The sequence below is a fragment of the Hemicordylus capensis genome, chromosome 3, assembly GCF_027244095.1.
Source record: "Hemicordylus capensis ecotype Gifberg chromosome 3, rHemCap1.1.pri, whole genome shotgun sequence".
Taxonomy (NCBI): domain Eukaryota; kingdom Metazoa; phylum Chordata; class Lepidosauria; order Squamata; family Cordylidae; genus Hemicordylus; species Hemicordylus capensis.
Window position 1 is genome coordinate 34762617 of NC_069659.1, and position 27857 is coordinate 34790473.

Below are 27857 nucleotides of genomic sequence, written 5' to 3' on the forward strand. Positions count from 1 at the left end.
CGTGTCTTAGATCCAAACCAGATGTTTGTTCAGTGCATCATTAGAGTTGACGTGCTCGCTAGGTTTTTCTCTAAATAGGGGTGCAGGGAGGGTCCCAATTCAACTCATGATGAGGGCAAAGGGTTAAAGCTGCTTTTTCTTCACACCATGGTGGTCCTGATTCAGATTTCACCCCCTCCGGCTCCCATTTAGAAAGCAGAGGAAAAGCAAAAAATGTCAGCAATAATGATGTTTTTAACATAACACGTAACCTTAACATGGTGACTGAAACCATATCTCCTAAGAGCCAGAAATCAAACTGATCACAGGCTAGCTGTAAAGTCTAATACGATTACCACCTTAACAGGCTTAAAATCACATCCCTTAACTATAAAGTGGGATAACTTATTCAGTCTCTTTTCCAGCAGCCCAATGTGGAAGATCTTTAGGTAAGAGAGGGCCTGTATTAATTACCACTGAGACCCTTGGCCCTTGCAGAAAAGTCTTTTGAATTAGAATAAGCTCCCCCCAACTAAAAAAAATTGACAGGGACTGAAGTCTACATATACTGCCTGGGGACTAAAGAGAGAGGAATGGTACAGGGCATTTGTCCTCCAAGGGCAACCCAGCACCCTTTGGCAGTAAGGGGGGACTCCACCTTTGTTGCTAAGGAAATAAGGTGAAGATCCTCCAAACTCAGTTCCCCCAAAGGATTCAGACACAAGGGGGACTTCTCTTTTGCCAATGAAATGATTGCCAGCGGTGGTGGCGGTGGTGATGATGATGATGATGATATCGAGATTGGACGAAAATGAGACTAATTTATGCCCTCATTACTTTAGGGGTGGGGGAAGGGAATATCTTCAATTATTCACAAGACCTTGTTATCCAATATTTATTAACTAGTGTTTAAAAAGATGTATCCATAAGCCACATAGCTGCAGAAAACACCAGTTCAAAACCAATATGCACACAGCAATCACGTTTGTCAGATAACATGTACAGCTGCCCTGACAGATGCAAACTCTGCTGCTTGTCCCCTTAGCTAAGCAGGGTCCACCCTGGTTGCATTTGAATGGGAGACTACATGTGAGCACTGTAAGATATTCCCCTTAGGGGATGGAGCCACTCTGGGAAGAGCAGAAAGTTCCAAGTTCCCTCCCTGGCATCTCCAAGATAAGGCTGAGAGAGATTCCTGCCTGCAAACTTGGAGAAGCCGCTGCCAGTCTGTGTGGACAATACTGAGCAATACCAATGGTCTGACTCTGTATACAGCAGCTTCCTATGCTGCAAAGAGGAATTCAGTAATTAATATGCACCCCACCCCTTGTAACTGACTAATCAAGGGCATCATACCATGGCCACAATGACTAAACAGGAAGCAATAAACTAGCTGTTCCTATAAAAGGAGGCAGGGTGGAAGGTCCTGAAAAGCCTAAAAGCACTTTCCCAAATCACACTTTTAACTGTAAACTGCCCAGAGATGCAAGTTTTGGGTGGTATAGAAATATTTTAAATATATAAATAAAATAAAGCTGCAGTTGCTTTTTGGGAGAGAAACATACACCACAAATCAGGTCTGAGGACAACATGGAAAACAATGGGATGCTACAGGTTAGCAATGATGTCATCTGGATTCTCCATTAAAAAAACAGAATGAATGTGGGCGGGATGTTCATTCCAGACTCAACAGCTAATGTAGAATCAACTTCTAAACACACGTGAGAATCTTGTTATCTACATGGTTGCCTTATGTGTATAGCCCAGAGACTCAGACTTATAAACTGGTTTTCATAACTAGGATTGCCACCTTTTTTTCTGGCCTTGCTCCTATTCCTTTTAAAGTATGCTGATGCACAGAAGTTTAGTAGATGAAGGTTCATGCCAGAAAGAGAGACTCTTATTAAAGGCATAGGAGAAGAACCCCCCCCTTTTTTTAAAGTAGTTTTCCTAATCGGGACAGTTCACAAATCAAGTAAATGCACCCAGGAAGATAGAAATAACTGCTGTAATCTGTAGTTATGCACCAGGCTGTCTGTGCAAATTGTTAGGCTGATAATGTAAATTTACTTTACTGGGCTTATTAGTCCAGAGCAAGATCATTTTGTGAATATTCTGATAACGATTCCAGAGCAAGTTCCTATAAACAAGTTTATGGAAGATAGAAATAAAATAGGTTATCCAAGTGGATAAGGAAGGCAAGGTGCTGTTAAAAGCATACATGAGGAAATTTGACACTTTAAGAGTTTCCAAACCATCACCACCACCACAAGTTACTGGGCGGCTTCATAAGTCTGGTGGTTGGGGAAACGTTGGAAACCGGGAGCATAAACTCCTGGCAGGCGTGTCATGTGAGCTCGCCTGGGTCCAGTACCCGAACCATCCACCCAACATTCCGACTTTCTCTGCACAACTTCAAATCTTGGTTCCAGCTGGGTGAAGAGAGTTGTAGAATATCTGATGGACAGATTGGAAATTGAACTTGGGTGGGTTTGCATGGCACACCTGCTGGGAGGCATGCTCCTGACATTTCCCTGGGAAGTGGACTTGCCAGCGGCCACCGTCCGCATGTTTTCTGAAGCAATACTCCATTCTATATTTTTAGGTGCTAACATATGAAGCTGCCTGATACAGAGCCAGACCACAAATCCATCTAGCTCAGAAATATCTATGATGATCGGTAGCAGGAATCTTTTCCAGTCCCTACCTGGCAACACCAGGGATTGAACCTGAAACCTTCTGTATGCAAAGCAATTGCTCTGCCCCTCCCCACTAAGGGGATTACAAGACTATTCTTTCCGAACACACACACACATGAATGTGAGCCAACAAAAAACTAATAGTATTTCAAATAAAGTCCCAAGTCCATCTTTTAATGAAAGAGAGAAAACAACATCCCTTTGTTTTCTTACTTTGTTTGATGGCCTGGAAAGCAAGTAGTGCCAATTGTTTTTCCTTAGTACAAATTGTGTGGTGCAACACAACACCACCAGCTGTGCAGTGTAAGGTGACACATCACAGGATGACAGTATTCAAGAATGACAACTCTAATATATGAGATTATCTATCTATACACACATGCACAGATGTGAAAACTTTACATTAGGTATTTAAAGCAACAGCCTACTTGGGGAAACAATAAAATCCACTCCTAATATATGACTAAAATAATGTATATATTTTCTGCTATCTTTAAGTAGGGAGTGTGTTCTATAGAGAATTACCACTTTTAAAAAATCTATTATTAAAATGCATTTAATAATGCAGTGTATTAGAATACTTTAAACCCTAAAAAGCAGAACCAGACTAACAACATCAAAAACTCAAGCCCATAATTAAAATTGCCATGTTGCCAATTACAAGTTGAAGAAGCTCTTTCCCCACCCCAGGTACTAGCGGACCAACAGTCTGGAACAGCTTTTAAGTAATATTTTGGTCCTATATACTAACAGGTGTTTTTTCTAATAACTATCTAATTATTAAGTCTTCTGAGATACTATGCAAGCAAAGAATTTCACATTAGGACCAGAATTCTACATCTTGAGGATTACAAGATCTGTTTATTGTAAAAAAACCAAACTGCTGATACAACATGTTGAAACCAAACCACAAAAAGAAAGGCAGAAATCCGTGCAGGAGAAAGTAGGGGGAGGCAGCAGTGTGTATGTTCATACAGTATTTAGAATATCAAGAATGCTATGTTTGTATTAGGCCTAACAGATGTGGAGTTGCGTACATAAGAACAGCCCTGCTGGATCAGGTCCAAAGCCTATCTAGTCCAGCATCCTGTTTCACACAGTGGCCTACCAGATCTATCTATCTATCTATCTATCTATCTATCTATCAAATTTATAGACTGCCCAAATCCAGGAAGCCCACAGGCAAGAGCTGAGGGCATGCTCTTTCTCCTACTGTTGCTTCCCTGCAACTGGTATTCAGAGGCATTTCGCCTCTTAGGCTGGAGGTGGCTTGGAGTCCTCAGACTAGTAGCCATTGATAGACTTGTCCTCCCATGAATTTATCTAAGTTCTTCTTAAAGCCATACAGGCTGATGGTTGTCCCCACATCTTGTGGCAGAAAATTCCATTGTTAATATGCACTGTGTGAAAAAGTACTTCCTTTTCTCAGTCCTAAATTTCTTGGCAATCAGTTTCATGGGATGAACCCTGGTTCTAGTGTTATTCAAGAGGGGAAAAATCTCTCTCTCCACACCATGCATAATTTTATAGTCCTCTATCATGTCTCCCCATAATCACCTCTTTTCCAAACTAAAAAGCCCCAGATGTTGTAGCCTTACCTCATAGGGAAGGTGCTCTAGGCCCCTGATCACCTTGGTTGCCTGCTTTCCTCTGCACTTTCTCCAGTTCTAGAACGTCCTTTTTGAGATATGGTGACCAGAACTGTGCACAGTACTCCAAATGTGGCTGCACCATAGATTTGTAATATCATTTTATTATGATATTATCAGTTTTATTTTCAATCCCCTCCCTAATTATTCCAAACATGGAATTGGCCTTTTTCACAGCTGCTACACATTAAGTCAACACTTTCAACAAGCTGTCCGCCACGACCCCAAGATCTCTTTCTTGGTCAGTCACTGACAGCTCAGACTCCATCAGCATATATGTGAAGTTGGGGATTTTTGCCCCAATATGCAACACTTTACACTTGTTAACACTGAACCACACCTGCCATTTTATTGCCCACTCCCCCAGTTTAGAGAGATCCTTTTGGAGCTCCTCACTATCTGTTTTGAATTTCATTGCCCTAAATAGGAACATAGGAAGCTGCCATATAAAGAGTCAGACCATTGGTCCATCTAGTTCAGTATTGTCTACACAGACTGGCAGCAGCTTCTCCAAGGTTACCAGCAGGAGTCTCTCCGAGTCCTGTCTTGGAGATGCCAGAGAGGGAACTTGAAACTTTCTGCATGCAAACATACAGATGCTCTTCCCAGAGTGGCCCCATCCCCTAAGGGGTGCTCACATGTAGTCTCCCATTCTTACAGTGCTCACTCACATATGGTCTCCCATTCAAATGCAAACCAGGGCAGACCCTGCTTAGCAAAAGGGACAAATACATGCTTGCTACCATAAAACCTGCTCTCCACCAAGTAGTTTGGTGTCATCTGCAAATCTGGCCAGCTTGCTGCTTACCCCAACTTCTAGATCATTTATGAATAAATTAAAAGGCACTGGTCACCCCAGTACAGATCCCTGGGGAACCCCACTTCTTACTTCCCTCCATTTAGAAAACTGTCCTTTTATACCTACCCTCTGTTTCCCGTCTTTTAACCAGTTACCAATCCACACATGAACCTGTCCTCTTATCCCATGACTGCTAAGTTTTCTCAAGAGTCTTTGATGAGGAAGTTTGTCAAAAGCTTTTTGAAAGTCCAAGTATACTATGTCAACTGGATCACCTTTATCCACATGCCTACTGACACACTCAAAAAACTCCAAAAGGTTGACGAAGCAAGACTTAGCTTTGCAGAAGCCATTCTGGTTCTCCTTCAGCAGGGACTATTCTTCTATATGCTTAATAATTTTCTCTTTGAGAATGTTTTCCATAAATTTGTCCAGCACAGACGTTAAGATAACTAGCCTATAATTTCCTGGACCCCTTTTTGAAAATCAGTGTTACATTGGCTACTTTCCAGTCCTCCTGTACAGAGACTGATTGTAGGGATAAGTTACATATTTTTGCAAGGAGGCCAGCAATTTCACATTTGAGTTCTTTAAGGATTCTCGGGTGGATGCCATCTGGCCTGGCGATTTGTTAATTTTTAGTTTTCCCAGGCAGTTTAGAACATCATCTCGTCACTTCTATCTGACTAAGTTCTTTAGCCTCTGTCCCTGAGAAGCTCACTTCAGGCAAGGTATATGCTCAGTATCCTCTGCCATAAAGACAGAAACAAAGAACTAGTTTAGCTTCTCTGTAATCTCTATATCCTCCTTAACAATCCCTTTTATTCCCTCATCATCTAATGGACCAACAGCCTCCCTGGCCATTTTCATGCTTCTGATTATTTAAAGAAGTTGTTGTTATTCACCTTGATGCTTTTAGATAAATTTTCCTCAAACTCTTTTTGACTCCCTTATTGTCTCCTTGCATTTCTTTTGCCAGAGTTTGTGCTCCTTTCTATTCTCTTCATTTGGGCGGGCTTTCCAATTTCTGAAGGAAGTCTTCTTCCCCTTTATAGCTTCCTTGACTTTACTTGTCAGCCATGCTGGCATCTTTGTGGACTTGGTGGTGCCTTTCCTCCTTTTTGGTATACATTCTAACTGGGCTTCTATTTGTGGTTGTAAATAAACTCCATGCATTCTGGAGCAAAGTGACTCTCTTGATTTTACCTTTAAGTTTTATTTTATTTTCACCCAACTCATTTTAGAGAAGTTTCCTCTTCTGAAGTTCAAAGTATCTGCGTTAGACTTCCTTGGTGATTCTCTCCTCGCATATATTCTGAATTTGATCACACTATGGTCCCTAAAGGTTCCACAACACTGACATCTCTCCCCAAGTCCAGTGTAGAACTCAGGATTAAGTCCAAGGTCAACTTCTATCTGATTGATTCCATGACCAACTGCTCTAGGGCAGAGTCATTCAGCATGACTAGAAATTTGGCCTCTGTCATTTCTTGAATGTGAATTTACCCCATCTGTGTGTGGATAATTGAAGTCACCCATTATTACAGCTCTGTCTCTCTTTGACACCTCCCTGATTTCCTTCTGCAACTTCCAGTCACTGTCAGTGTTTTGATCAGGGGGGTGATAGCATGTTCCTAGCAGCACATTTCCTTTCAGACCTTGTATTATCACCCACTGAGTTTCAGTGGAGGACTCTGGTTCTCCTAGGTTTCCTAACTTGTTAGAGTCTATCCATTCTTTAACATACAGTGCTACTCCACCCCCAGTTTGCCCCTCCCTGACCTTTCTATAGAGTTTATATCCAGGAATAAAAGAGTTCCATTGATTCTCACTGTTCCACCATGTTTCCGTTATGCCCACTATAGCTATGTTTTCGTTAGCAACCAAGCACTCCAGCTCACCCATCTTGGTTTGGAGGCTTCTGGCACTGGCATATAGGCACCTATATGCTGAATCTCTTACCAGGGAGTTCTTCACACAGCAGGATTTACTGCGTTCTGCGAGGCTTTACAGCAAACTTGAAGTTGTCCCAAAAAATTGATGCAAAAAGTGGGTTTTATTAACCCCGGATATATATCAGACTGCACTCCAAACATACAGTGAAAAATCTGAATTGTGTATGAAGTGCTCCTCAATAGCTTGCAGGGACTTTGGGGTAAATCTGCCTGATATGTGAACGCACACCCTCCATTCCGGAGGAGATGCATACTAAAGGGCTTTAAAAGCCCTGTGTGAAAAACTCCTTGGTATGTGCTATCTTTCTTATGGCCATTTGATCTCTTTGACCAGCTAACACATCCTTCTGTCTGCTCTTTTCCTGATTCTACTCTGTCCCCTTCTGGCTTATCTGAAGCATTTATTTATTTATTTATTTATTTATTTACATTTTATATCCTGCTCTTCCTCCAAGGAGCCCAGAGCGGTGTACTACATACTTAGGTTTCTTCTAACAACAACCCTATGAAGTAGGTTAGGCTGAGAGAGAGTGACTGGCCCAGAGTCACCCAGCTTGTTTCATGACTGAATGGGGATTTGAACTCGGGTCTCCCCAGTCCTAGTCCGGCACTCTAGCCACTACACCACATTTACACCTTCACACCTTAAGGGATGGCATTTGCCAAACTGTATATTGCCCAGCTCCTGTCAGCTATCCCCCAGGTGTTATTTTAAAAGCTGCTCTGCAATCGTTTTGATTTTAAGCATCTGGTTGCATCTTGGTTCAAGTGAAGCCTGTTCCTTTTGTACAGGCTTGTCTTGTCCCAAAATGTATCCCAGTGCCTAACAAATCTAAACTCCTCCTCCCAGCACCTCCATCTCATCCACATATTGAGACCCATCAGCTCCACCTGTCTCACTGGCCCTGCATGTGGAACAGGCAGCATTTCTGATAATGTTACTTTAGGGGTCCTGGACTTCAATATGCTACCTAGCATCCTAAATTTTGCTTCAAGGACCTACCGACTGCTTTTCCCAACATCGTTGGTGCCAACGTGCATCATGACAACTGACTCTTCCCCAGCACTGCCTAACAGCCTATCTAGAGTAGGCATAAAGTAGGTTAATGAATGAAAAATTAATCTGTATGAGTCACAAACGTGTGTTTCCTAGACCCAGGAGTTGGATTTTTATTTTTAAGTGCATAGAATACACAGCTCTGGCCGGTGAATATCCTTCCATCCATATTATGTATTTCTAGGACAATAGCAGCGCTGCAGTTTCTTTCTTATAGGGGGCAATGACCAGACTAAGTTAGTCATGACTAGGTGCCATTGAAATTAATGTGGCTTGAGTTAGTCATGACTAACTTTTCTCATTGATTTCAATGTTGCTTATTATGGCTAAGTAGTCTGAATGTTGCCCCAAAATGTTTTATTTTTAAGTATGTCTCACTTTTGTTTTGTTTTTTAAATCCAAAGTGGCCAACAACAATATAATAAAATGAATAAAGTAATACACAGAATAAAACACTGAGATAAAAACATCAGACACACACCAGAGAGGGCAAAAACAAAATATGCCGTAAAAAAATCAGGCATCCAATAGAGTGAGAGAAGGGAAGGAGGCCAGGAGAGAGGATAACACCAACTATACAGACACCAGTGATAGCCTGTGAGGACTGCTGGGGAATCCCTTCCCTGGAGAACTGAAAAACTCTGAGAGGAAGACCAAAAAGAAAAGAAATGAAAAAAAGGCACCCATATGCCAGGAGAGTGGGTAACAATGGCTCCTACAGACACATCAGCGCTGGCCTGTGAGGACTGTTGGGGCAGCTCCTCCCACATCTTCCCTGGAGTACTGAAAAACCTGTGTGCCCTGAGAAGAAAGGCAGGAAAAGTGGCACCCAACAGGTCAGGGAGCTGTGTCCTCAGTCCTTGAGAAGGCCATCTACAGCCTGAGACAAGACTGCTTTGTAAATGTTAGATAACATGTTTATTAGCCTACTTTCCAGTAGGCTTATGAGATCACCCGGCTTTCTGTGTGTGTGTCCATCTGTGTGTCCACCCTTATCAGCTTCACAGTGCCTGGACCAATATGAACCAAATTGGGTACAGTTGTAGGAACACCTCAACGGTGTAGTCTGTGATGATGTCATCCTCCCCGATCCAAGATGGCATCCGCATGAACTTTTGAGGTGCAAGTGGGCTATCTGCTACAGCCGTAGGGACACATACAGATGTCCAAATTGCATGATGTGTGATGATGTCATCTATTCAAAGTCAAGATGGCATCCACGTGAACATCTGAGGCGCAAGCAGGCTAATCTGTGGAATGTCTAACCCATTTGAACCAAATTGGGTACAGTTGCAGTGAGTGATACACAGGGACACCTCAACGGCATAGTTTGTGATGATGTCATCCACACCAATTCAAGATGGTGGCCGCATGAATATCTGAGGCACAAGCGGGCTAATTTGTGGACTGTCTAACCAATTTAAACCAACTTAGGTGCAGTTGCAGTGACTGACACATAGGGTCACCTCAATGGTGTAGATTATGTCGATGTCATCCAACCCAATTCGAGTTGGCGGACACGTAAACATTTGAGGTGCAAGTGCACTAACTTGTGGATTGTCTAACCGCTTTGAACCAAATTTGCTACACCTTTATGAACACAGAGGGATGCCCCAATGGTGTAGTTTGTGATGATGTCATCCACCACAATTCAAAATGGTGGACATGTGAACTTTTGAGGCACAAGTGCACTAACTTGAGGACTGCCTAACTGATTTGAACCAAATTTGGTACAGTTGTAGTGAGTGACACACAGGGATGCCTCAATGGTGTAGTTTGTAATGATGTCATCAGCCCCGATCCAAGATGGTGGACACATGAACATTTGAGGCACAAGAGATCTAACTTGTGGACCTCAGTCTGAACCAAATTTAGTCCAGTTGTAGAGACAGTGAAAGAAAAGTAGGCTGATTAGTTCTTACTAGAACTTGTTTTTAATATTGTAAACCGCCATGGGTGCCTTTGTCAAGACAGAAAGGCAGTATTTAAAATGCAACAAGTAAAGCAACAAGGCCCAATTAAAAAGCCACAACTTCAGTAGTTAGCAAAACCTCAGGAGGGAGGGCACTAATGAATCTCACATGAGAGGGAGCCACCACGGAAAAGGCTCTCTCCCACATGGCCACCAGCTAAGCCTTAGGAGGCAGTAGCACATTCAGGAAAACCTCTCAACAAGACCTCTCTTATGAAACAGGCAAATGCATGTGGCAGGCAGTCCTTCAGGTACCTTGATTCCAGTCTGTTTAGGACTTTAAAGTCAAAACCTGCACCTCGAATTGTGCTCAGAAACACACTGGTAAGCAGTGCAGTATAACTGCCAACATGGCTGAGAGAGACTCCTGCCTGCAACCTTGGAGAAACCACTGCCAGTCTAAGATGACAATACTGAGCTAGATGGACCAATGGTCTGACTCGGTATAAGGCAGCTTCCTACACTGGCAGGTAAGGCACAGTTACAAGAGAACAGGTATTATGTGATCTGAGGGCTAAGTCCTGGGCAAAACTCTCATGGACATATTTATTTATTTATTTGTGTCCCCTGCTAACTGAGCAAAGATGCAGCTTTTAAAAGTGGTGATCGTCTTTATTTACCAGGGGGAGAGCAACTGGCCCTATCCATCCCCAGCACAGCATCCCTCCATTGACTGTTGCTGGTGTCTCTCATGTTTCGTTTTTAGATTGTGAGCCCTTTGGGGACAGGGAGCCATTTTATTTATTCATATCTATGTAAACCGCTTTCGGAACTTTTGTTGAAAAGTGGTATATAAATATTCATTGTATTCATATCTTTAGGCTAACTTTAGGTAGTAAGGGAGCCCAGGCTCACAATGGAGAAGATTAAAAAGTTCAAGTGAGTTGAACTTCAAAGAGACAGACTAAATCTTAATGCTACAGCTACACGAATGTTACCGTATTTTACCGACTATAAGACACTACGGACTATAAGACGCACCTTAATTTTAATCCAGTTTTTCAGAGTTTTAACATATTAAACTGTTAAAACATATAAGACGCTCCTGAATTTTGGTGGATATTTTTCGAGGAAAAAAGTGAGTCTTATAGTCCATAAAATACAGTACCTCTTTCTGGCTACATCTTTAACCATACAAAATGATCACACGCATACTTTAAAAAATGATTTTTCAGGAAGAGACATGCAAAATTTAATTCAGCCTTATGGGCTGATGCATTATTTCCAGAGAATGTGATGATGTGTCAACTTAATAGTTCAGGGTAAGACTGAACATTACATAAGGGGCCTCCTTAATAGGAAGATGGACTATCAAGAGCTTACTTGAATATTTTCACTGACAGGCCTAACTTTAAATGTAGGAACATTCAATCAGCCATGACATCCAAGTATGGCTGGGAGCATCCAAGTATACCGTTGGGAGAGATCATCCGGAGATTTGGTGCTAGGTGTTATCAGTATGCTGATGACACCCAAATCTATTTCTCCATGTCAACATCATCAGGAGAAGGCATATCCTCCCTGAATGCCTGCTTGGAAGCAGTAATGGGCTGGATGAGGGATAACAAACTGAGACTGAATCCAGACAATACGGAGGTATTTATTGTGCGGGATCGTCACTCGGGAAGCAATATTGATACACCTGTTCTAGATGGGGTCACACTTCCTCAGAAGGAACAAGTACACAGTCTGGGAGTGTTTCTGGATCCACACCATTCCCTGGTTCCCCAGGCTGAGGCAATGCCCAGAAGCACCTTCTATCAGCTTTGGTTGATACACCAGCCGCGCCCATTTCTTGAGGTTCATGATCTCAAAACAGTAGTACACTTGATTACTGCAATGCGTTCTATGTGGGGCTGCCTTTGTACATAGTCTGGAAACTACAATTACAAAATGCGGCAGCCAGGTTGGTCTCCAGGTCATCTCGAAGAGACCATGTTTACTCCTATATTACAGGAGTTGCACTGGCTGCGTAGGTTTCCGGGTAAAATACAAAGTGCTGGTTATCCTTATCTATAAAACGCTTGGTGTCCGTCCGTGGACGGACACCAAGCGTGTGTCCGTGCCTCCCTGGCCTCTTCTGGGCATGCGCGAAGCGCATGGCCAGAAGAGGCCAGGGAGCCAGGACCGCCAGCACCCGGCGGCCATCTTGGGCGGCCAGAAGCGGCCGCCCCGAAGAAGCCGGGTAAGCGGCGGCGGGGGACACTGGCCGAGGCGGCGGCAAAGCCGCCGCCTCGGCCAGAGGAGACGGCGCGGCCAGGGAGGCGGCAGAGCCATGGCCGAGGCCTGGCCGTGCTGCCGCTTACCCGGCTTCTTCGGGGCGGCCGCTTCTGGCCGCCCAGGATGGCCGCCGGACGAGGCGGCGGAGAAGAATGCGGCGGTGGGCCCGGGCAGCGGTGGACCAGGCCGGAGCCGCGGGCGGCGGTGAGTGGCGGACCCGGCCAGAGCCGCGGGCGGGAGGGGTAATGGCGGCGGTGGTCTGGAGCGCAGAGCTCCCCTAGCGCCCGTTATCCAACGGGCTACAAAACCACTAGTAACCTATAAAGCCCTAAACAGCTTAGGCCCATGGTACTTAAGAGAGCGTCTTCTTCTGCGTGATCCCCATCGACCACTGCGTACATCAGGGGAGGCTTGTCTGTGGCTACCTTCACATCATCTGGGCTTCTCTGTTGTCGCCCCAAGACTTTGGAACGCGCTTCCTGTGGGAATAAGAGTCTCCCCATCTCTAGTGGCTTTTAAAAAGTGTCTAAAGACTCGTCTTTTTACCCAGGCCTTTTAGCTTTTTAAACTTTGGATTGTTTATTATTTGTTTTAAACTGTCTTTCGTATTTAATAGATTTCAATGTTTTGTTTTTGTTTGTTGTGAACCGCCCTGAGACCTTGGGTTGGGGCAGTATAAAAATGCGCTAAATAAATAAATAAATAAGTACAGAAAAAGGAGTGAGGAAGATACAACTTTAAGGGTTCTTAAAATCCATGAGCATTCCAAATAAACATCTTCTTGAATGGGCAAACTGGCTTTTTAACAAAATGAATTACAATGAGGTTGTGGCCTTTGTTTAATTTAACGTGCATTGTTTGGCATTTTGCTCAAAATTAACAGCAGCTCCTAAACAAGCAGGAGACTGGACATTGAGCATAAAGGGAAATTATTCAAACAAGGATGTTTGTAAAAATGTGCACACATTGAGTCAGTGAACCAATTTAGATAGATTTTAAATAAAAGATTAAGAAGCTGAACAAGGTCTTTTGTCTGAATGCTGAATTATTGGGTTACTGCACATGGAATATCTAAACCAGGCCTGCTCAGCTTGGGTCCCCCAGCTGTTTTTGGACTACAACTCCCAAAATCCCCAGCCACAGTGGCAAAAAGCCAAGGATTACAGTAGTTATAGGCCAACATCTGCAGGAGGGCAAAAGTTGAGCAGCCCTGATCTAAACCATCAACATTCAAATTAATGGAATCTCAGTGAGCCAAGGCAGCATGGTACTTTTAGAAAATATTCTTGAAGATTTTCACTCAAAAACAGTACACTACGTCATTTACTGAATGGTAACAAGAAAAGCAAGCCACAGATGTACTTTAAAGCAAGCATCAGTTACAAAAGTAGTTCAGTAGTAAGAGTGGCATCAATATGCCAACATTGACATTTACCTCATTGGAAGGGGAGGCGGGAGATGTAAAAATTGTCTTCCAATAGGACCACACAAACATGACAAACGACAGATGAAAAACCACAAGGTAGACAACTGCAATAAAAATAAAATACAAATAAGGTTTCAGTGAGTACTGCAAAAGAGAGCAAAACACAACAGAACAAAAATGCAATGATTTAGGGTGCAAAACATGTCAACTTTTTCTTCAGCATTTCAGTAAAACAAGTTTTGAAGAGACTTTCGCAAGACAACAAAAGGCATGCTAGTGTGGCCAGTTCTGAGCAATTAAACAAGAAAAGGAAGGAAGAATAGAAATAAATGTTTTGTGTGGTTTTTTTTATTTTAAAAAACTGTATTAAATTAAACTATCTTTAAATTGTCTGTTTTTAAATGTGATCTTTGCTATCTAAATGCTATTAATACAATAATGTTTGTACTTGGTTTAGGTAAAGCCTACTACTGATCTACCTCCAACAATAGGCCTACTAGTGTTGCACTAGCATAATGCTGTTGTGTTTGTGCTGTGTCCTTGCACTATATTGTTCAAAAGAAGGAACATCTGTTCCAAACTTCTTCTTGAACTAGCAGAAGACATTGACACACTGCACAGTGCACTGAGCAATGCCTTGCAGGTGTCCCAGAGAAGGTATTCCACTAGCTGTGCACAACATCGTGGAGCACTGCAACTTCACAGCTCTGCAAAGTGCGCGTGCAACTTTTCCGCATTATGCTAGCACAACACCAGTCTGGATGTGTGTCAGTGACTCTTTAAGACAGAATCCCTTGATCCACTGTCGAAGACACTGGCTCACTTCTGATAGCATGCCAAACACAGTTTGTGAAGGATAATTTGCTGACAGGGAACTATCGTCGTATTCTTATTCTTTCTCTGCATGAACTGCTTTGATACCCTTTTATTCTTTAACGCAGAATATATAAACAACAGACTGATGAGCAATGGGCTGGATCAGATGATACCTCAGGCCAATCCAATCCATGTGTGAAATAATTCAAAAGTGTTCCTGCCCCACCTGCCCATCTGATGAACCAGACCCCAGAAAGCTTCAGAAATCCTACACAGGCCTTTGACATTTGAACATAACTAGACGCTTACAGGCTGAAGTCACATGTATTTCTTTCATAGCAAAATCAGCTGATCAGTCCTATAATTTGTACCTAAAGTAGTTTCCTTTTAATTTATCTGAGCATTATGGCTTTGCATGGTTGGAGGTGGTGCTAGCACAGCAGTGGGAAGCATATCTCTGAATGAGTCACTGACTTAAAGTCTGCTTTCCTCTGGAGAACGAACAGTGGCAAAATATGTGTCTTTTGGAGGTCAAAAATTATAAATATCATGCAACAGATGCCATATTCACCTTAAAGAAAGATAACTCTGAATTTAAGATGACCCCCTGATTTCCAACATCAACAAGCTTGGGAAAACCCTTGTCTTGGATTCAGATAAATATGGCAAAGTATTTTGTTTATTATTGTGGGCTTCAGAGCTAACAAATCAGTACAGGCCCTGGGATCCAGCCCCTGCTCCAGGAGATTCTGCCCTGTTTCTCACCAGGATCACTCACTGAGCCTACCTGGATTATCTGGTACTCCCAGTTTAATAACAAACAAACAAACAAACAACAAATTGTTATCTGGGTGGATTCTCTCTCTCTCTCTCTCTCTCTCTCTCTCTCTCTCTCTCTCTCACACACACACACACACACTTTTAAAAGTCAGTTTTAAAAATCAAATTTAAAGGCCTAGGTAAACAGAAAGGTTTTACCTGGCATCTAAGAGAACAAAGTGATGGTGCCAGGTGAACCTCACTAGGCAGGCTGTTCCATAAATGGGGTGCAACCACCAAAAAGGCCCTCTCCCTATTAGCCACCCGCCTCACCTTGTGTGGCAAGGGCACTCCGAGCAGGGCCTCAGAAGGAGATCTTAAGGTCCAAGTCGGAACATATGGGGCAAGGCACTCTCTCATGTAACCTGGTCCCAAGCCATTTAGTCTATGCCTAGCTAACTCTAACTACCGTGTTTCCCCCAAAATAAGACAGTGTCTTATATTAATTTTAGCCCCCCAAAATGCACTAGGGCAATTAATGGTATATCAGAAATTACTGCTAGGTCTTACTTTCGGGGTAGGTCTTACTTTCGGGGAAACAGGGTACCTGACTTTTGCCATTTGCTCAGTTCCTAAGTTATGAATACTTGAGGTGGCTACGAGCAGATTTACAACCTGTGGAAAATAAATAAAAAACCTTTTCTCTATCAGCCCGTGGATTCTTGAAAATTCTGAGCACTTTGTTTACAATTAATACCCTTGCTTACTGTTCTTGCACGTGGGGGGGGGGGGGGAGAGAGAGAGAGAGACTGGCAAACAGAAAGCCATAATGGTTTGAAATAAACAGGGATCTGTAATCAAGTTTTGGAGTGAATTACAAATCACAGTTTCTTTCAGGTAAGTAGGTTTGAATAAATCAGTATTGGTCAGTCTGGACATTATAACAAATCTTGCCTTATTCTAACCTAAATTGGAAGTAGAGGCTTATGCAGGCAGGGGAGTGGGGAATGTGTGCCCCTGATGTTGGACCAGCCTTTAACTGTGGTTCTGCATGACGTCTGAACCAGACAAATTTGTGTGTTCTATTGTTTAGGTTAGTTAACTTCTAACCTAAGTGTAGCTCGAAAAAAGACTAAAGGAAAGAGCATATCACATAGTACTGCATACCATTTTCTAAAACAGTAAAAACATCCAATATTTATGAAAAATTATTCAGAATATCTGTTAACTAAATCATTCTTAGGACAATGTCCTAAGATTAGATTGTGAGCCCTTTGGGGACAGTGATCCATCTTATTTATTTATTATTTCTGTGTGTGAACCGCCCTGAGCCATTTTTGGAAGGCCGGTATAGAAATCGAATACATACATACATACATACATACATACAATGCTTATGACACCCAAATTCAATGGGTTGGAGCCTAAGTGTTTGTTTCATGACACAGAAGCACTTCTACTCCATGTAAGGGTGAGGGTTGATTTTCACCAACCCCTCCTTCCTGCTGCATCCCTCGTGCAGCATGCCATACTATTCTGTGGAGGTCCATCAACTTTCAGGAGCAGACTTTGGGGAGGGAGCACAGGGGGCTGGCTGCAGAGGGACGGGGTGGGGGGGGAGATCAATGAAAAATCTTCAACATGAATCAAAGTGCCTTTTGTTTCCTGAAAAACTATTTAGGCTCAAACCCAATTTGTTTTGCTGCAACAACAACTCCTAGTATCCTGTTAAGCCATTCGCTCCCTTCCTTTACAGACTCCTTTGTAATATCTGAAGACTGTCAAACTGCATCCCACTCCTCCATAATCTTGTTTCCTCCAAGCTAAATATGCCCACTGCCTTCTGTTTTCTTTCACAAATGTCTAACCCTCTTGTCATATGTTTGTCTCTGCACTCTCCCCGATCTATTTGTATCTTTGTGAATACGAAGCAATAAAAAATGGGATCATATGCCAGATGGAGATATCACACATGTCAGCATTGCCTCTGCTGTCTTACATACAATGCTTCTATGAATGTTCTTTTATACAAAGGAATCTGCAATAAATTCTCCAATACATGGGAGGCTGCTCTCATAAGCAGCCTACTCCAGGATAGGGATGCCCAGCCTGGGTTAGGCTGTGCGTGAGAATCGCTGGCACCGGGCTAGTGCCGCATAGCCCAGCTTTCAAACCCAGCTATTAGCTCAGGTTAAAGGAACAAACACTCCCTTAACCCAAGCTAACGGCTTGTGTTTTTCAAGGGGCTATGTTTAGCCCCAGCGGACGCACCTAGAGTGTCCGCATCTTGGGAGACTCCCCAATGCATCATGCGTGTTGCGCAGTGCATTGTGGGCTTCATGGAGGCCAGGACAAAGAGCCCGGGCCTCCGATCAATCTACACTGCATGGAGCAGGGCTGATTGCATGGGAGCACAGAATGGGCTTGCAATGAAGGATTGTCTGGGGCGGGGGAAGACAAGGTTTGGGAAGCATTCCCCCCACATGTCCACCTGGTAGGTCATTTGAATGGCTTCATTCTCTTACTGGACTGCTTGTCATGTGCCCATCAGTATAATGGTAAAAATTATATGACTGTAGTCCCTACATCTGGAGAAGAGAGGCAGGTTTTGCCACCACTTCAGCTGTGTCCCTTGATTGCAGACTTAAACTTTATCTTATAAAAGTAAAAGGTTTCAATTTAGCTCTATGGGTAAGAGTAAATACAGTCCATCGGGCCAACAGGTACTGTTATAAATTGGTTAATGAAGTTTGGAGAAATATTTGCTCCCAAGGATCCATGTCTTACTGCACCTCCAGGATATCCACGTAATGTCCCTATAGGAGGGCAAACTTTAGTGTGGCGAAGAGAGAAACAGTTTTCTAAATATAATTTTAAGAAGAATGATCGTGAGATGCTCACCTTGACACTTAGTTAAAAAGAAAATTCAGTTTGCTATCTCTCAGGCACAAAACTAGCTGCTTGCTGACTGAAATAGTCTGTCATTCCAGTTTTCCTTCAAACAGAAAGAGAAAGTGGCAAAGTTTTAATCATGTGTTAATAGGTGATCAGCAATTTATAGTTACAGCCAGATTCAGATTAGGGAAATTATGCCGAAGAGGACAATGGGTATGATGCAACCATGCAGTCCCCAATGAAATTTAAAGTCACAGAGGAGGCAGTCATCTTTAAGATTATAAAGAAAAAGAGACAATTTAACTTTGACCACAGACTTCCATTAACTTGATTTTTAAGATCTGAATGCATATTTAAAGCACCAGTGTTTAGCATAAAATGCAGCATCACATTATGAAACTGGTGGTTGATTATTATTAAAAGTGGTGCTATTAGGCCAAATCATATGTATTCAAGCATTAGGCACTCTTAGTAGCAAACATTATTTATCTAAGTTCAGTCTAACGAGAAGCTAACAGTCATGGAAGTCTCCATCACAGCTTTTAGGAAACATGTTAAATCTTGGCTTTTTACCCAGACTTTTATATGATACTCTCTGCTGCTGATCTTTGTACTTTGTATTGTTTTTATGCTTGTGTTTTAAATTTTTAATTAGATTTGTCTTATATTTTCAGCTTAATATTTTAACTGTGCCATATTTATAATCTTGTTTTTAAATTTTGCTGTAAACCACCTTGGGATTGTTTTAGTGAAAGGCGGTATATAAATTTAACAAGAAATTTAAAAACATGGAAGTGAAGAGTGAGAATCAGAAACCTTTTGGCCTGCACTGAAGAGACATAAACACATCTCTGAACCAGCATAACCAGTTGAGTCTTGGCAGATCTGGGAATGCCATGGTGCCAAACCCATGTAACAGCCACTAATGCTACTGTGACAGGTCAGAGTTGCAGCAGTAACTACTCTGAGCCAGGAATGGAGCTGCTTTGGCAACTGTTGCATGGCCTCTGGACTGTGAAGTATCTGGATCTCAGTTATGCCCGTGGTTTTTCAGGGCTTAGCTGCCAGTCCTAGCAAAAGAGACACACAACAGCACTGTAGATTTGTGGAGCACACCTTATGAAATCAAGACCAGTACTTATTGGATCCTGTGAAGAGAACTCCAAGAAGACTACCAAGTGCAGCCATGGCTTTGTTGTTGCTTTTGCCTTATTGTTCCTCCACTAGCCTAATTCAACCTAGTTTCCGAAATAGACATATTCCCAATGTAAGCTACATTAAGACGATAAGGCAATACTAATTAAAAGATTTATCACCATCCTCCTAAATCCAGTAGTTGATGCCAATGCCCCCATCAATCACTTAATACATGCTACTGCTAAGCTTCTAAAATCTTAGGACTGGTGGGGAATGCACCTTCCAATTGACTAACCAATTGGTGGGGGGTGGGGGGAGACTGTTGCATGAAGTTCAGAGGAGCTCCTTGTAACATGAATGTTTAATGTTACTTCTGTCACAATCTCATGCTGAAAGAGAATTTGTTGACCCACTTCCCCAAGCTGATAACGGATGAAAGTTTAAGAAGATATACAATTAAGCATACAGTGCAATCCCAGAAACATTAGGGGATTCCACCTGCTCCAAAAGATACTATGTATACACACACTAGGTCCTCCTGTGACTGCCTGTATTTTATCCATAACCACAATTACTGTACAAAAAATCTTAAACGTTCACAACAACATTTCTGTCACCAGAACGGAAGCCAGCTGTTAAAAGTATATTCTGAACCTCCAACAGGTTTTTCTTTAAAAAGAAATTTTCTTTCTTTTTTAAATAAGTCACCAACATTAAGATTTTAAAGTCCAACCTGAGTTAGTTGTCAGATTTAAGTTCTATAATACAGGATTTTTGAGATGAAGCTTGAATATTGAAGTCCCTAAATTTAGACTTCATTCACAAAAATCTCAGTTTAACTTCAGTTGAGGCAATTAGCAACTTCTTGAATTCAACTATTTCAAGTGCACAAATTTAACTATATTTTGAACTGAGGATTTTTTTAGCAGGAGCATTACTAGAACTTTGTTTGCAGCATTCTGCTTTAGTTGGAGAGAGATTCTGAAACATTACTGGGACCTCATCGCTGTAGCCCTTGTGACTTTGCACATGCAGAATCCTAGTGCCATCCCGTTACATTATTTTTCAGTGAAGAGTCTTACTTTACAGAGTACTAGCTGTTCCGGAGCAGACCATCTGCACCCCTAGTTCTCCCTGTCATTCCCTTCCTCCCTTCAGTCCCAGTCCGTTCTCTGTCCTTCCCCACCCCCGCAGCCCCAGTCTGTTCTGCGCTTGGCTTTCCTTTCCCTCCCTGCCCACCAGCAGCAGTTTCCCTCGCCAACAGGTGTGGCCGGCGCTTTCCTTCTCCACCGACTGGGCTGGGGGAGCTTTCCCTCCCCACCCGGCCATGATGGGCTGCGGGAGCTTTCCCTCCCTGCCCACCAGCGGCACTTTCCCTCTCTGCCGGCCAGCAGCTGCTGCCATTTTCTCCCCGTCCCCGTCACTGTCCCCCAGGCAGCTGCTCGCGAACTCTCATGAGAGCTGCCATGCATGGGATTAGCGACAGATACGTTTAGGATAGATAGATAGATAGATAGATAGATAGATAGATAGATAGATAGAACAGGGCTGCTCAACTTTGGCCCTCATGCAGACGTTGGCCTACAGTTCCCATAATCCCTGGTTAATGGCCACTGTGGTTGGGGATTATGGGAGTTGTAGTTCAGAAACAGCTAAGGGGGCGTTTGTTGAGCAGGCCTGTTATAGAATGACAAACATTGTACCACAAATTTAGACACAGTGTTAAAAAAAAATTACAGTAAGGAAAGAGGAAGAAACCAAATAGAGAAATCAACAGTAAACTAGCTATATCAACCACAAGAAACCACAAGGTATAAGTGCCAAGTGGCAAAATTAAGCTGACAGGAGAATAAGGCTATATTTGTATTACAGATCAGAATGTATAGTTTGTAAGAATATTTTCACAGACACAGGCACACACTCAGGAATGCCCCTAGCTTGTATCTCAAGGAACTACTAAAATGTGAAACAAGCAGAACACTGACTTAAACTGATCAAATAGTCATTTCTTTGGGAAATTTAATTCTGTTCTCAGCACTCTCACCAAATTAATTCTCTGGAATTTGCGGGGAAAGCCATGACTGTTAAATTGTGCTTTGTGATGATGAAGTTTCAGGAAGTATGTTTGAAGCACTTTGGAATTCTTGCAACAACAACAACAACATAAAAACTGGAAAATTTTAAATATTAAAAGGCATAAAAAGTAGTTAAGAACATAAGACCAGTCCTGCTGGATCAGGCCCAAGGCTTATCTAGTCCAGCATCCTGTTTCACACAGTGGCCCACCAGATGCCTCTGAGAAGCCTACAAGCAAGAGGTGAGGGCAAGCCTCTCCAAGGAAGAAGCAACTAAGGCAGAATGCTGCAAGCAAAGTTCTAGTAATTATGTTACTGCTAAAAACAAATAAATGTCAGTTCAAAATGTAGTTAAATGTAGTTGATCCCCTGCAACTGATATTTAGAGGCATTAGGGGTGGAGTCAACATTGTGCGAACAGGTTCAAAGAACCCGGGCTGCCGCCCCCCAAGGGGCTGCTGCCCGCCCTCCACCACTTGAGCAAGGGCATGCCCAAGCTGTGTGCAGGCACCCCTCTTAAAGTCTCAGGCCGGGTGGGGCTGCTGCAGTCCTAGCTCCCGGCAGGAGAGGATATCCAGCCACTGGAGCACTTCCCTGCCCACACAATTTCCTGAACTGCGCTGTCACTAAGTCCAGAAGACTACAGCAAGTTGCTTTCCATTCCATGCATAGTTTTATACACCTCTATCATGTTTCCCTGTAGTCGCCTCTTTTCCAAACTAAAAAGCCCCAGATGCTGTAGCCTTGCCTCATAAGCAAGGCACTACAGGTTCCAAGTTCTGCCGCTCCATGCAACGTCAAGTCCAAGGACATCAACAGATCTATGCATCGGCTTAACTCTGCAGAGACATATTTGCTCAATGACTTCTGCATTCTTTCGAAACGTATCCCTAGGGAACTGAACTGACATTATCTGGCCATTTTTCTCTAAAGGAAGTCAACCCCACCACCCTTTTAAACTATGTCATGAAACTCTATATTAATTACAGTAATTAATGTAATGCAATTAATATGAATTAATGACAGGATTGTAATAGGAAGGAAGAGGAATTGCTTCTTCATTGGGAGGTGAGGAATGAGAAATAAGCAAGCAAGAAAATACGCAAATGGTATATACAGAAACACAAAACAGGGAAATGTGTACAGGGCTGTGTTCTTGAAAGATCTACATAAATGGAATTCTGGGACTCCAGTGCAGAATCATAGAGTTGGAGAAAGACTTGTATAAGTCACCGGGTCCAACCACCTACTCAATGCAGGAAATCCAGAGCAAGAGCATATTCAACAGAAAGCTATCCAGACTCTGTCTGAAGACTTCCAGTGAGGGCGAGCCCACAGCCCTCCTAGGTAATTGGTTCCATTGCCAAACTGTTCTTACCAATAAAAAGTGTCTCTTATAGCTCAACCAAAAGCTACCTGCCTATAACTTAAGCCCATTAGAACGAATCCTGCCTTCTAGGGCAGCAGAGAACAACTCTCTGCACTCTCCTACATAACAGCCCTTCAGCTATCTGAAAAGTGACGTGATGTCCTTCCGCAACCTTCTCTTTTCCAGGCTAAACATACCAAGTTCCTTTCTTCATAGGGCTTGTTTTCTGCACCACTGACCATCTTTGTTTCCTTCCTCTGAAACCATTCCAAGACATCCTCCTTAAAGTGTGTTGTAAAGAACTGGACACAGTACTCCAGAGGAGACATGACTAGTGCCGGACCTATTTCACCTAGTGCAGAAACTATAATTCTCACATAATAACATCTAAGTAATATCACAACTATGGCATTCAGACATGCACTTTATATATGTAACAAAAAACAAACAATTCAAAACTCTATTTCATATAGAGTGAAAGATTCCTACCTTTTTCTCCAGTTGAGGTAATTGTAACTAGGGAAAAACAGAAAACTAGAGTTAATGAACTTGTAGTTTTCCAGAAAACAACATTCATTAAAAATATGAAGGAAGCTGATCCAGACATAAAAAGTAACACTTGCAAAGGTTTTGCCATTTCCCAAAGTCCACATATTTGGAGAAACCTAGCAATAAAGATAGAAAACCACATGCACATTTCATAAGCCCTTTCATAAATACAGGTGTGTCTGTTTAATTAGCTAATAGCTTAGTGATGAAAGCTCTGCCTATTTAGTTACTGGAAATGAGTATTTGCTTTTTGGTGTTTTTTTTAAGTTGCTGAAAATTTATTTCATTTCTCCGTCAAGTTCTTGAAGCTTGGGAAACTAAGATGTCCAATACATCTGATGCACTGAGAGCATCAGTGCGAGTGCCAGTGTGCTAAACCTGTAGAAAGACCTAGATACAGATAAGGGCCAGGTTCAGGGCCAAACCAGATTACAAGTTAATAGTATGATTTGGACTTGCGTGCTTAACACCACCCGCCACACACCAAAAATAAAATAAAATAAAATAAAATAAAATAAAATAAAATAAATAAGTGGCATCAGTGCAAGGCCCTGATTAGGACTTTAGGCCTTTGCTTCCATCGCAAAGGGCTCCAGTTCTGGTGTGGTCCTGGCAGGGAAGCTCTACTGACAAAATGGGGAGGTCAATCCAAAATTGGGACCAAGACAGGGACAAATGACTAAAGCTGCCCTTCCCTCATGGTCTGAATGCCAATCAGGGCCCTGCACATTTTACATTAAAAAGCCAAGCAGATCCCAATCACATTATTGTCTAGGTGGCCCTCATTTTGTGTTATCAGATAAGCCACTTCTCTCAGACCAAGTAAAATGGGAAGAACGATGACTAATCACATAGGGTTGTTGCGATTACAAATGAGAAAGAAAGAACATCATCCATTTGTGTCTTAAAATGGGGAAGATTATAACTGAAAATCTATTAAAATGTTTCAACTTGTTTTTAGCCACTACAACTCAGTTTATATTTTGGATATTGTGTAGTTTTTTCTGTATTCATGGCACTCTCCACCACTTTGTTTCCAAACATACATCCTTGAAAAACCAGCTCTCCTCAGTAGTATATTATCCAAAGTTACTGCAAACATATTTGTGTATGTGATGGAGAACCATGAAAACAAAAAAACAGACTTGGAACATGGTAAATGAACATGTGAAGGTCCCTTATATGACTATTTCTCTATAGACAGGTGATGATACACTCCCACTGCAAAGGAAAAGCACTCTGCAAATGCTTGGTAGCACTTTGTCCTTAGCTTCCTCCCCCTTCCCCCACCCCCCTTTTCTTTTCCCTGGGGAGGAGGAAGTTAATATGTTCAGAATAGGGAGGTGCATGAAACAAAACAGCGTTTTGTTTCAAGCTTGAAACAAAATGCAGGTGGCCGAGATGTTTCGCCAAAACAGCAGTCGAACAGTCAAACAGCTGGCTGTTTTGGTGGAATAAAACTCAAAACGTTTCAAGTGTTCTGGCCATAGGGAACAATGGAGAAAGTCAAAACACCTCAGTGTTCTCCATGGGTAGCTCATAGAGACACCAAAGTGGGTTGGGTGGTAGGGCCTGATGCGTGTTACCTACCATCCAACCCACAAAAGAAATGGACAAGCGGGTGATTTTTAACACATTTTTAACCTTTCCCCTGACCCCCGCATAGAATCTAATGGGGGTTTGTAGAAAACGTTAAAAATCTGTTTAAAATCGCCTGCTTGCCCATTACGTTCGTAGGTTGTGTGGTAGGTAGCACCCATCAGGCCCTACCACCCAATGGAAGACAATAAGATGTTTCAAGTTTTCCCATTGTTCCCTATGATCAGAACAACTTGCACTCACAGAGTGCACACACAAGTTTTGTACTGCAATTTGCAGTGCATTTTGTACCGCTGCCTTGAAAAACAGTGCAGAAATATACAGTAGAAGGGAATCTGCCCCTCCCAACACAGAACACACATTTCCAACAGTCAAAAAATGGCCAAAAAACAATCAATGACCCAGATCCTATTGCCAACCACAGTGGCTGTACTGCAGTAACATCATTGGCACAAGTTGCTCTCTCACACACAGTTTTGACTCCTTAATTCTTAGAATTGCAACAGCTGCCACAGCAGCACCCTCAGCAGCAAGTATAACCATAAGCTCAACAAGAGCAGTTTCAGCCACATTTTGATTGAGTACAACAACTTGCAATGCAGACTGCAGAGCAGACCAGAGCCATGAGCAAAGCACAAGTTAGTCTCAAGGCCAGACATGGAGCTCATCACAGCAATCACCAACATTACACACACACAGTGCTGACACTGTCCATTTCTCGCTAAAACACTATCTCACAAACAAAACAAATCACAACTCAAGGAAGGCAGACACACAAGTTCTTGCCTTTGATGAATCTGAGATCCAGCAAAATCAGATAGTTTTAGCAGGAATAGCACAGAATATTATACTCTGTGCGGAAAAAAGAAAACCACAAAATCACACCTTCGTTCCTCCGCTCCTGTGGTATCCTCTTCAAGAGAGGCACACTATAAGGGGCTCTCTCTGCCTCCTAGTCCCTTTGAATACATTCTGAAATTCCCTCCTTTGGGGCTCCCCACTCCTTCCCCCCAGCCAATAGAGGCACAGTTGCCCAGGACAACACTTGATCTGTAGGATAACAAGCCAACCAAGAAGCATGGAGATCGCAACCCAGTGTCAGAAAACCGATCAGCTAGGGAAAAACAGGACTCCAAAATGGCACTCAAAACATTTTGATTGAAACAGGTTGTTTTGTTCCGAGCTCAAAACAAGCCCTTTATTTAAAGGGTGTTTTGTTCCAAACTCGAAACAGCACGTTTCGAGTCAAAACGTTTTGACGTCAAAATGTTTTGCATATCCCTAGTTCAGAAGCACCCAATTCTGTGTGCCTGAACATTTGTATGTAAAAGGAGGCTAAGGTCACAACTGCCCAGGAGTCAAGACTATCACCAAGTCAATTATATTTGCTGTGGAGAGGTGGGGCTTTCATGTGAACTGGTGCTCTATAAAGTCTCTGGGAGGAAAATGGATTCATCTAGCAGACACCAATGCAATTAGCATAGTTCCCTCTATTACTATTCTATAAAATTAATTCTTTAAATAATTGATCAGTATTTAATAATATTTGTTAGGTTTTATTTTTGGTCAGGTTAGTTTTTAATCTTTGATTTTATTAGTTTTTGTTTTATATTGTTATAAGACTTGCTTGTATGTATTTGAAAATGCAGAATATAAATATTTGAAATAAATGCCAACCCCAAGTCATAGTTTATTTTTCAAAAAAGCAAATGTTGAAAATAATTCTTAATCATAAGCCAGTTTCCCCTTTTGTGGCCAAATTTAGCCAGTTAGTTTGGTCATAGAACTACTATTACAATAAACCTGATTAAAATATAATCCAAGATCACTCTGAGTACATTATAAGCATAATTTCAAAAACAAACAGATTTTCCATTTATGTTAAACCACAAGTTACGCTGAGAAGTTGGGATGTATGGCAGGTCTTGACTTCTCAGGGATTGCCCACTGGAATAAAAAAAATCAACTTGCACAGATTGATGTGCTCAGGTGAAAAAGGAACTATGAGATAGATTACAAAATAGTAGAGGCCTAGACATAATCCTAATTTGCTCCTGACCCCAATAGTAAAACAAGTATGGTTGAGAAGATATTGAAAAACAGTTCTAACATCTCCTCTCCTACAAGATTAGACATTATTTCCAAGGGGGAGGTTTATACTTAAATTGTAAGGAATTATTACAAGTTGTAGCAGATATTAAGCATAGTTTACCCCTTTAGTTTTATTTTACCCTATAAAGGGAAACAAAGGAGGTTCTAATGCAGGCTCTGACAAATTTTCTTTGGAGCTAGGAGCCAGCCAATTGACATTTGAGAAATTTACCAGACTTATTATTTATTTATTTACAGTGGACTACTGCTTGGGGCAGCTCACAATAACAAGATAGACACAAGATACAATAAAACTAACTAAATTAAACAAAAAAGTTGTCAGATTAAAAACCACAATCATTACATTCAAATTAAAGGTTATTTTAAAAGCTAAAAACTGAATTTTTTTAAAAAAAGCTAAAGAAGCTACCAGATATAACAAAAAATAAATAAAAATGGAACACTAAAAAGCCTCCTTAAAAAGGTGCATTTTTAGACATCTTTTAAAAACAGTGAGGGAGGGAGCATGACGAAGCTCTTCAGGCAGGGTGTTCCAAAGCCAAGGGGCCATAACCGAAAACTTAGTGACTGGTATTGTGGAGGGGGAAGGTAAACTGGCTTCTCTTTATCCCCTTTACAAGTAACATACTTAGAATAGAAATAGGGCTGCCTGAAACAAATAAAAAGTTAATTAAATAACTCTACCTCTGAATATCCTAGCTTAGGTGCCATGATTAAATTTCTAAGTACCATGGTTCTCGAGTACCTGGGATTTGTCAAGCCAATATTATTTTTTATAACTGTAGTTCTA

The 27857-nt window shown here is 42.0% G+C and overlaps 1 protein-coding gene across 5 annotated transcripts in view; it reads right to left on the minus strand.

The window, feature by feature from the left end:
* Positions 1-27857, minus strand: part of ZDHHC20 (zinc finger DHHC-type palmitoyltransferase 20) — a 77611-nt gene that overhangs the window by 33495 nt on the left and 16259 nt on the right. For 4 of the 5 annotated variants that reach the window (XM_053305558.1, XM_053305560.1, XM_053305562.1 and 1 more), the window contains exons 2-3: positions 23297-23323; positions 13766-13860 (exon numbers count right to left, since the gene is read on the minus strand). In XM_053305558.1, the coding sequence (XP_053161533.1) occupies positions 13766-13860; positions 23297-23323 (122 nt within the window). Of the gene's footprint in view, positions 1-13765; positions 13861-18232; positions 18327-23296; positions 23324-27857 lie in introns of all 5 variants that reach the window. The other variant, XM_053305561.1, reaches the window with a different exon arrangement.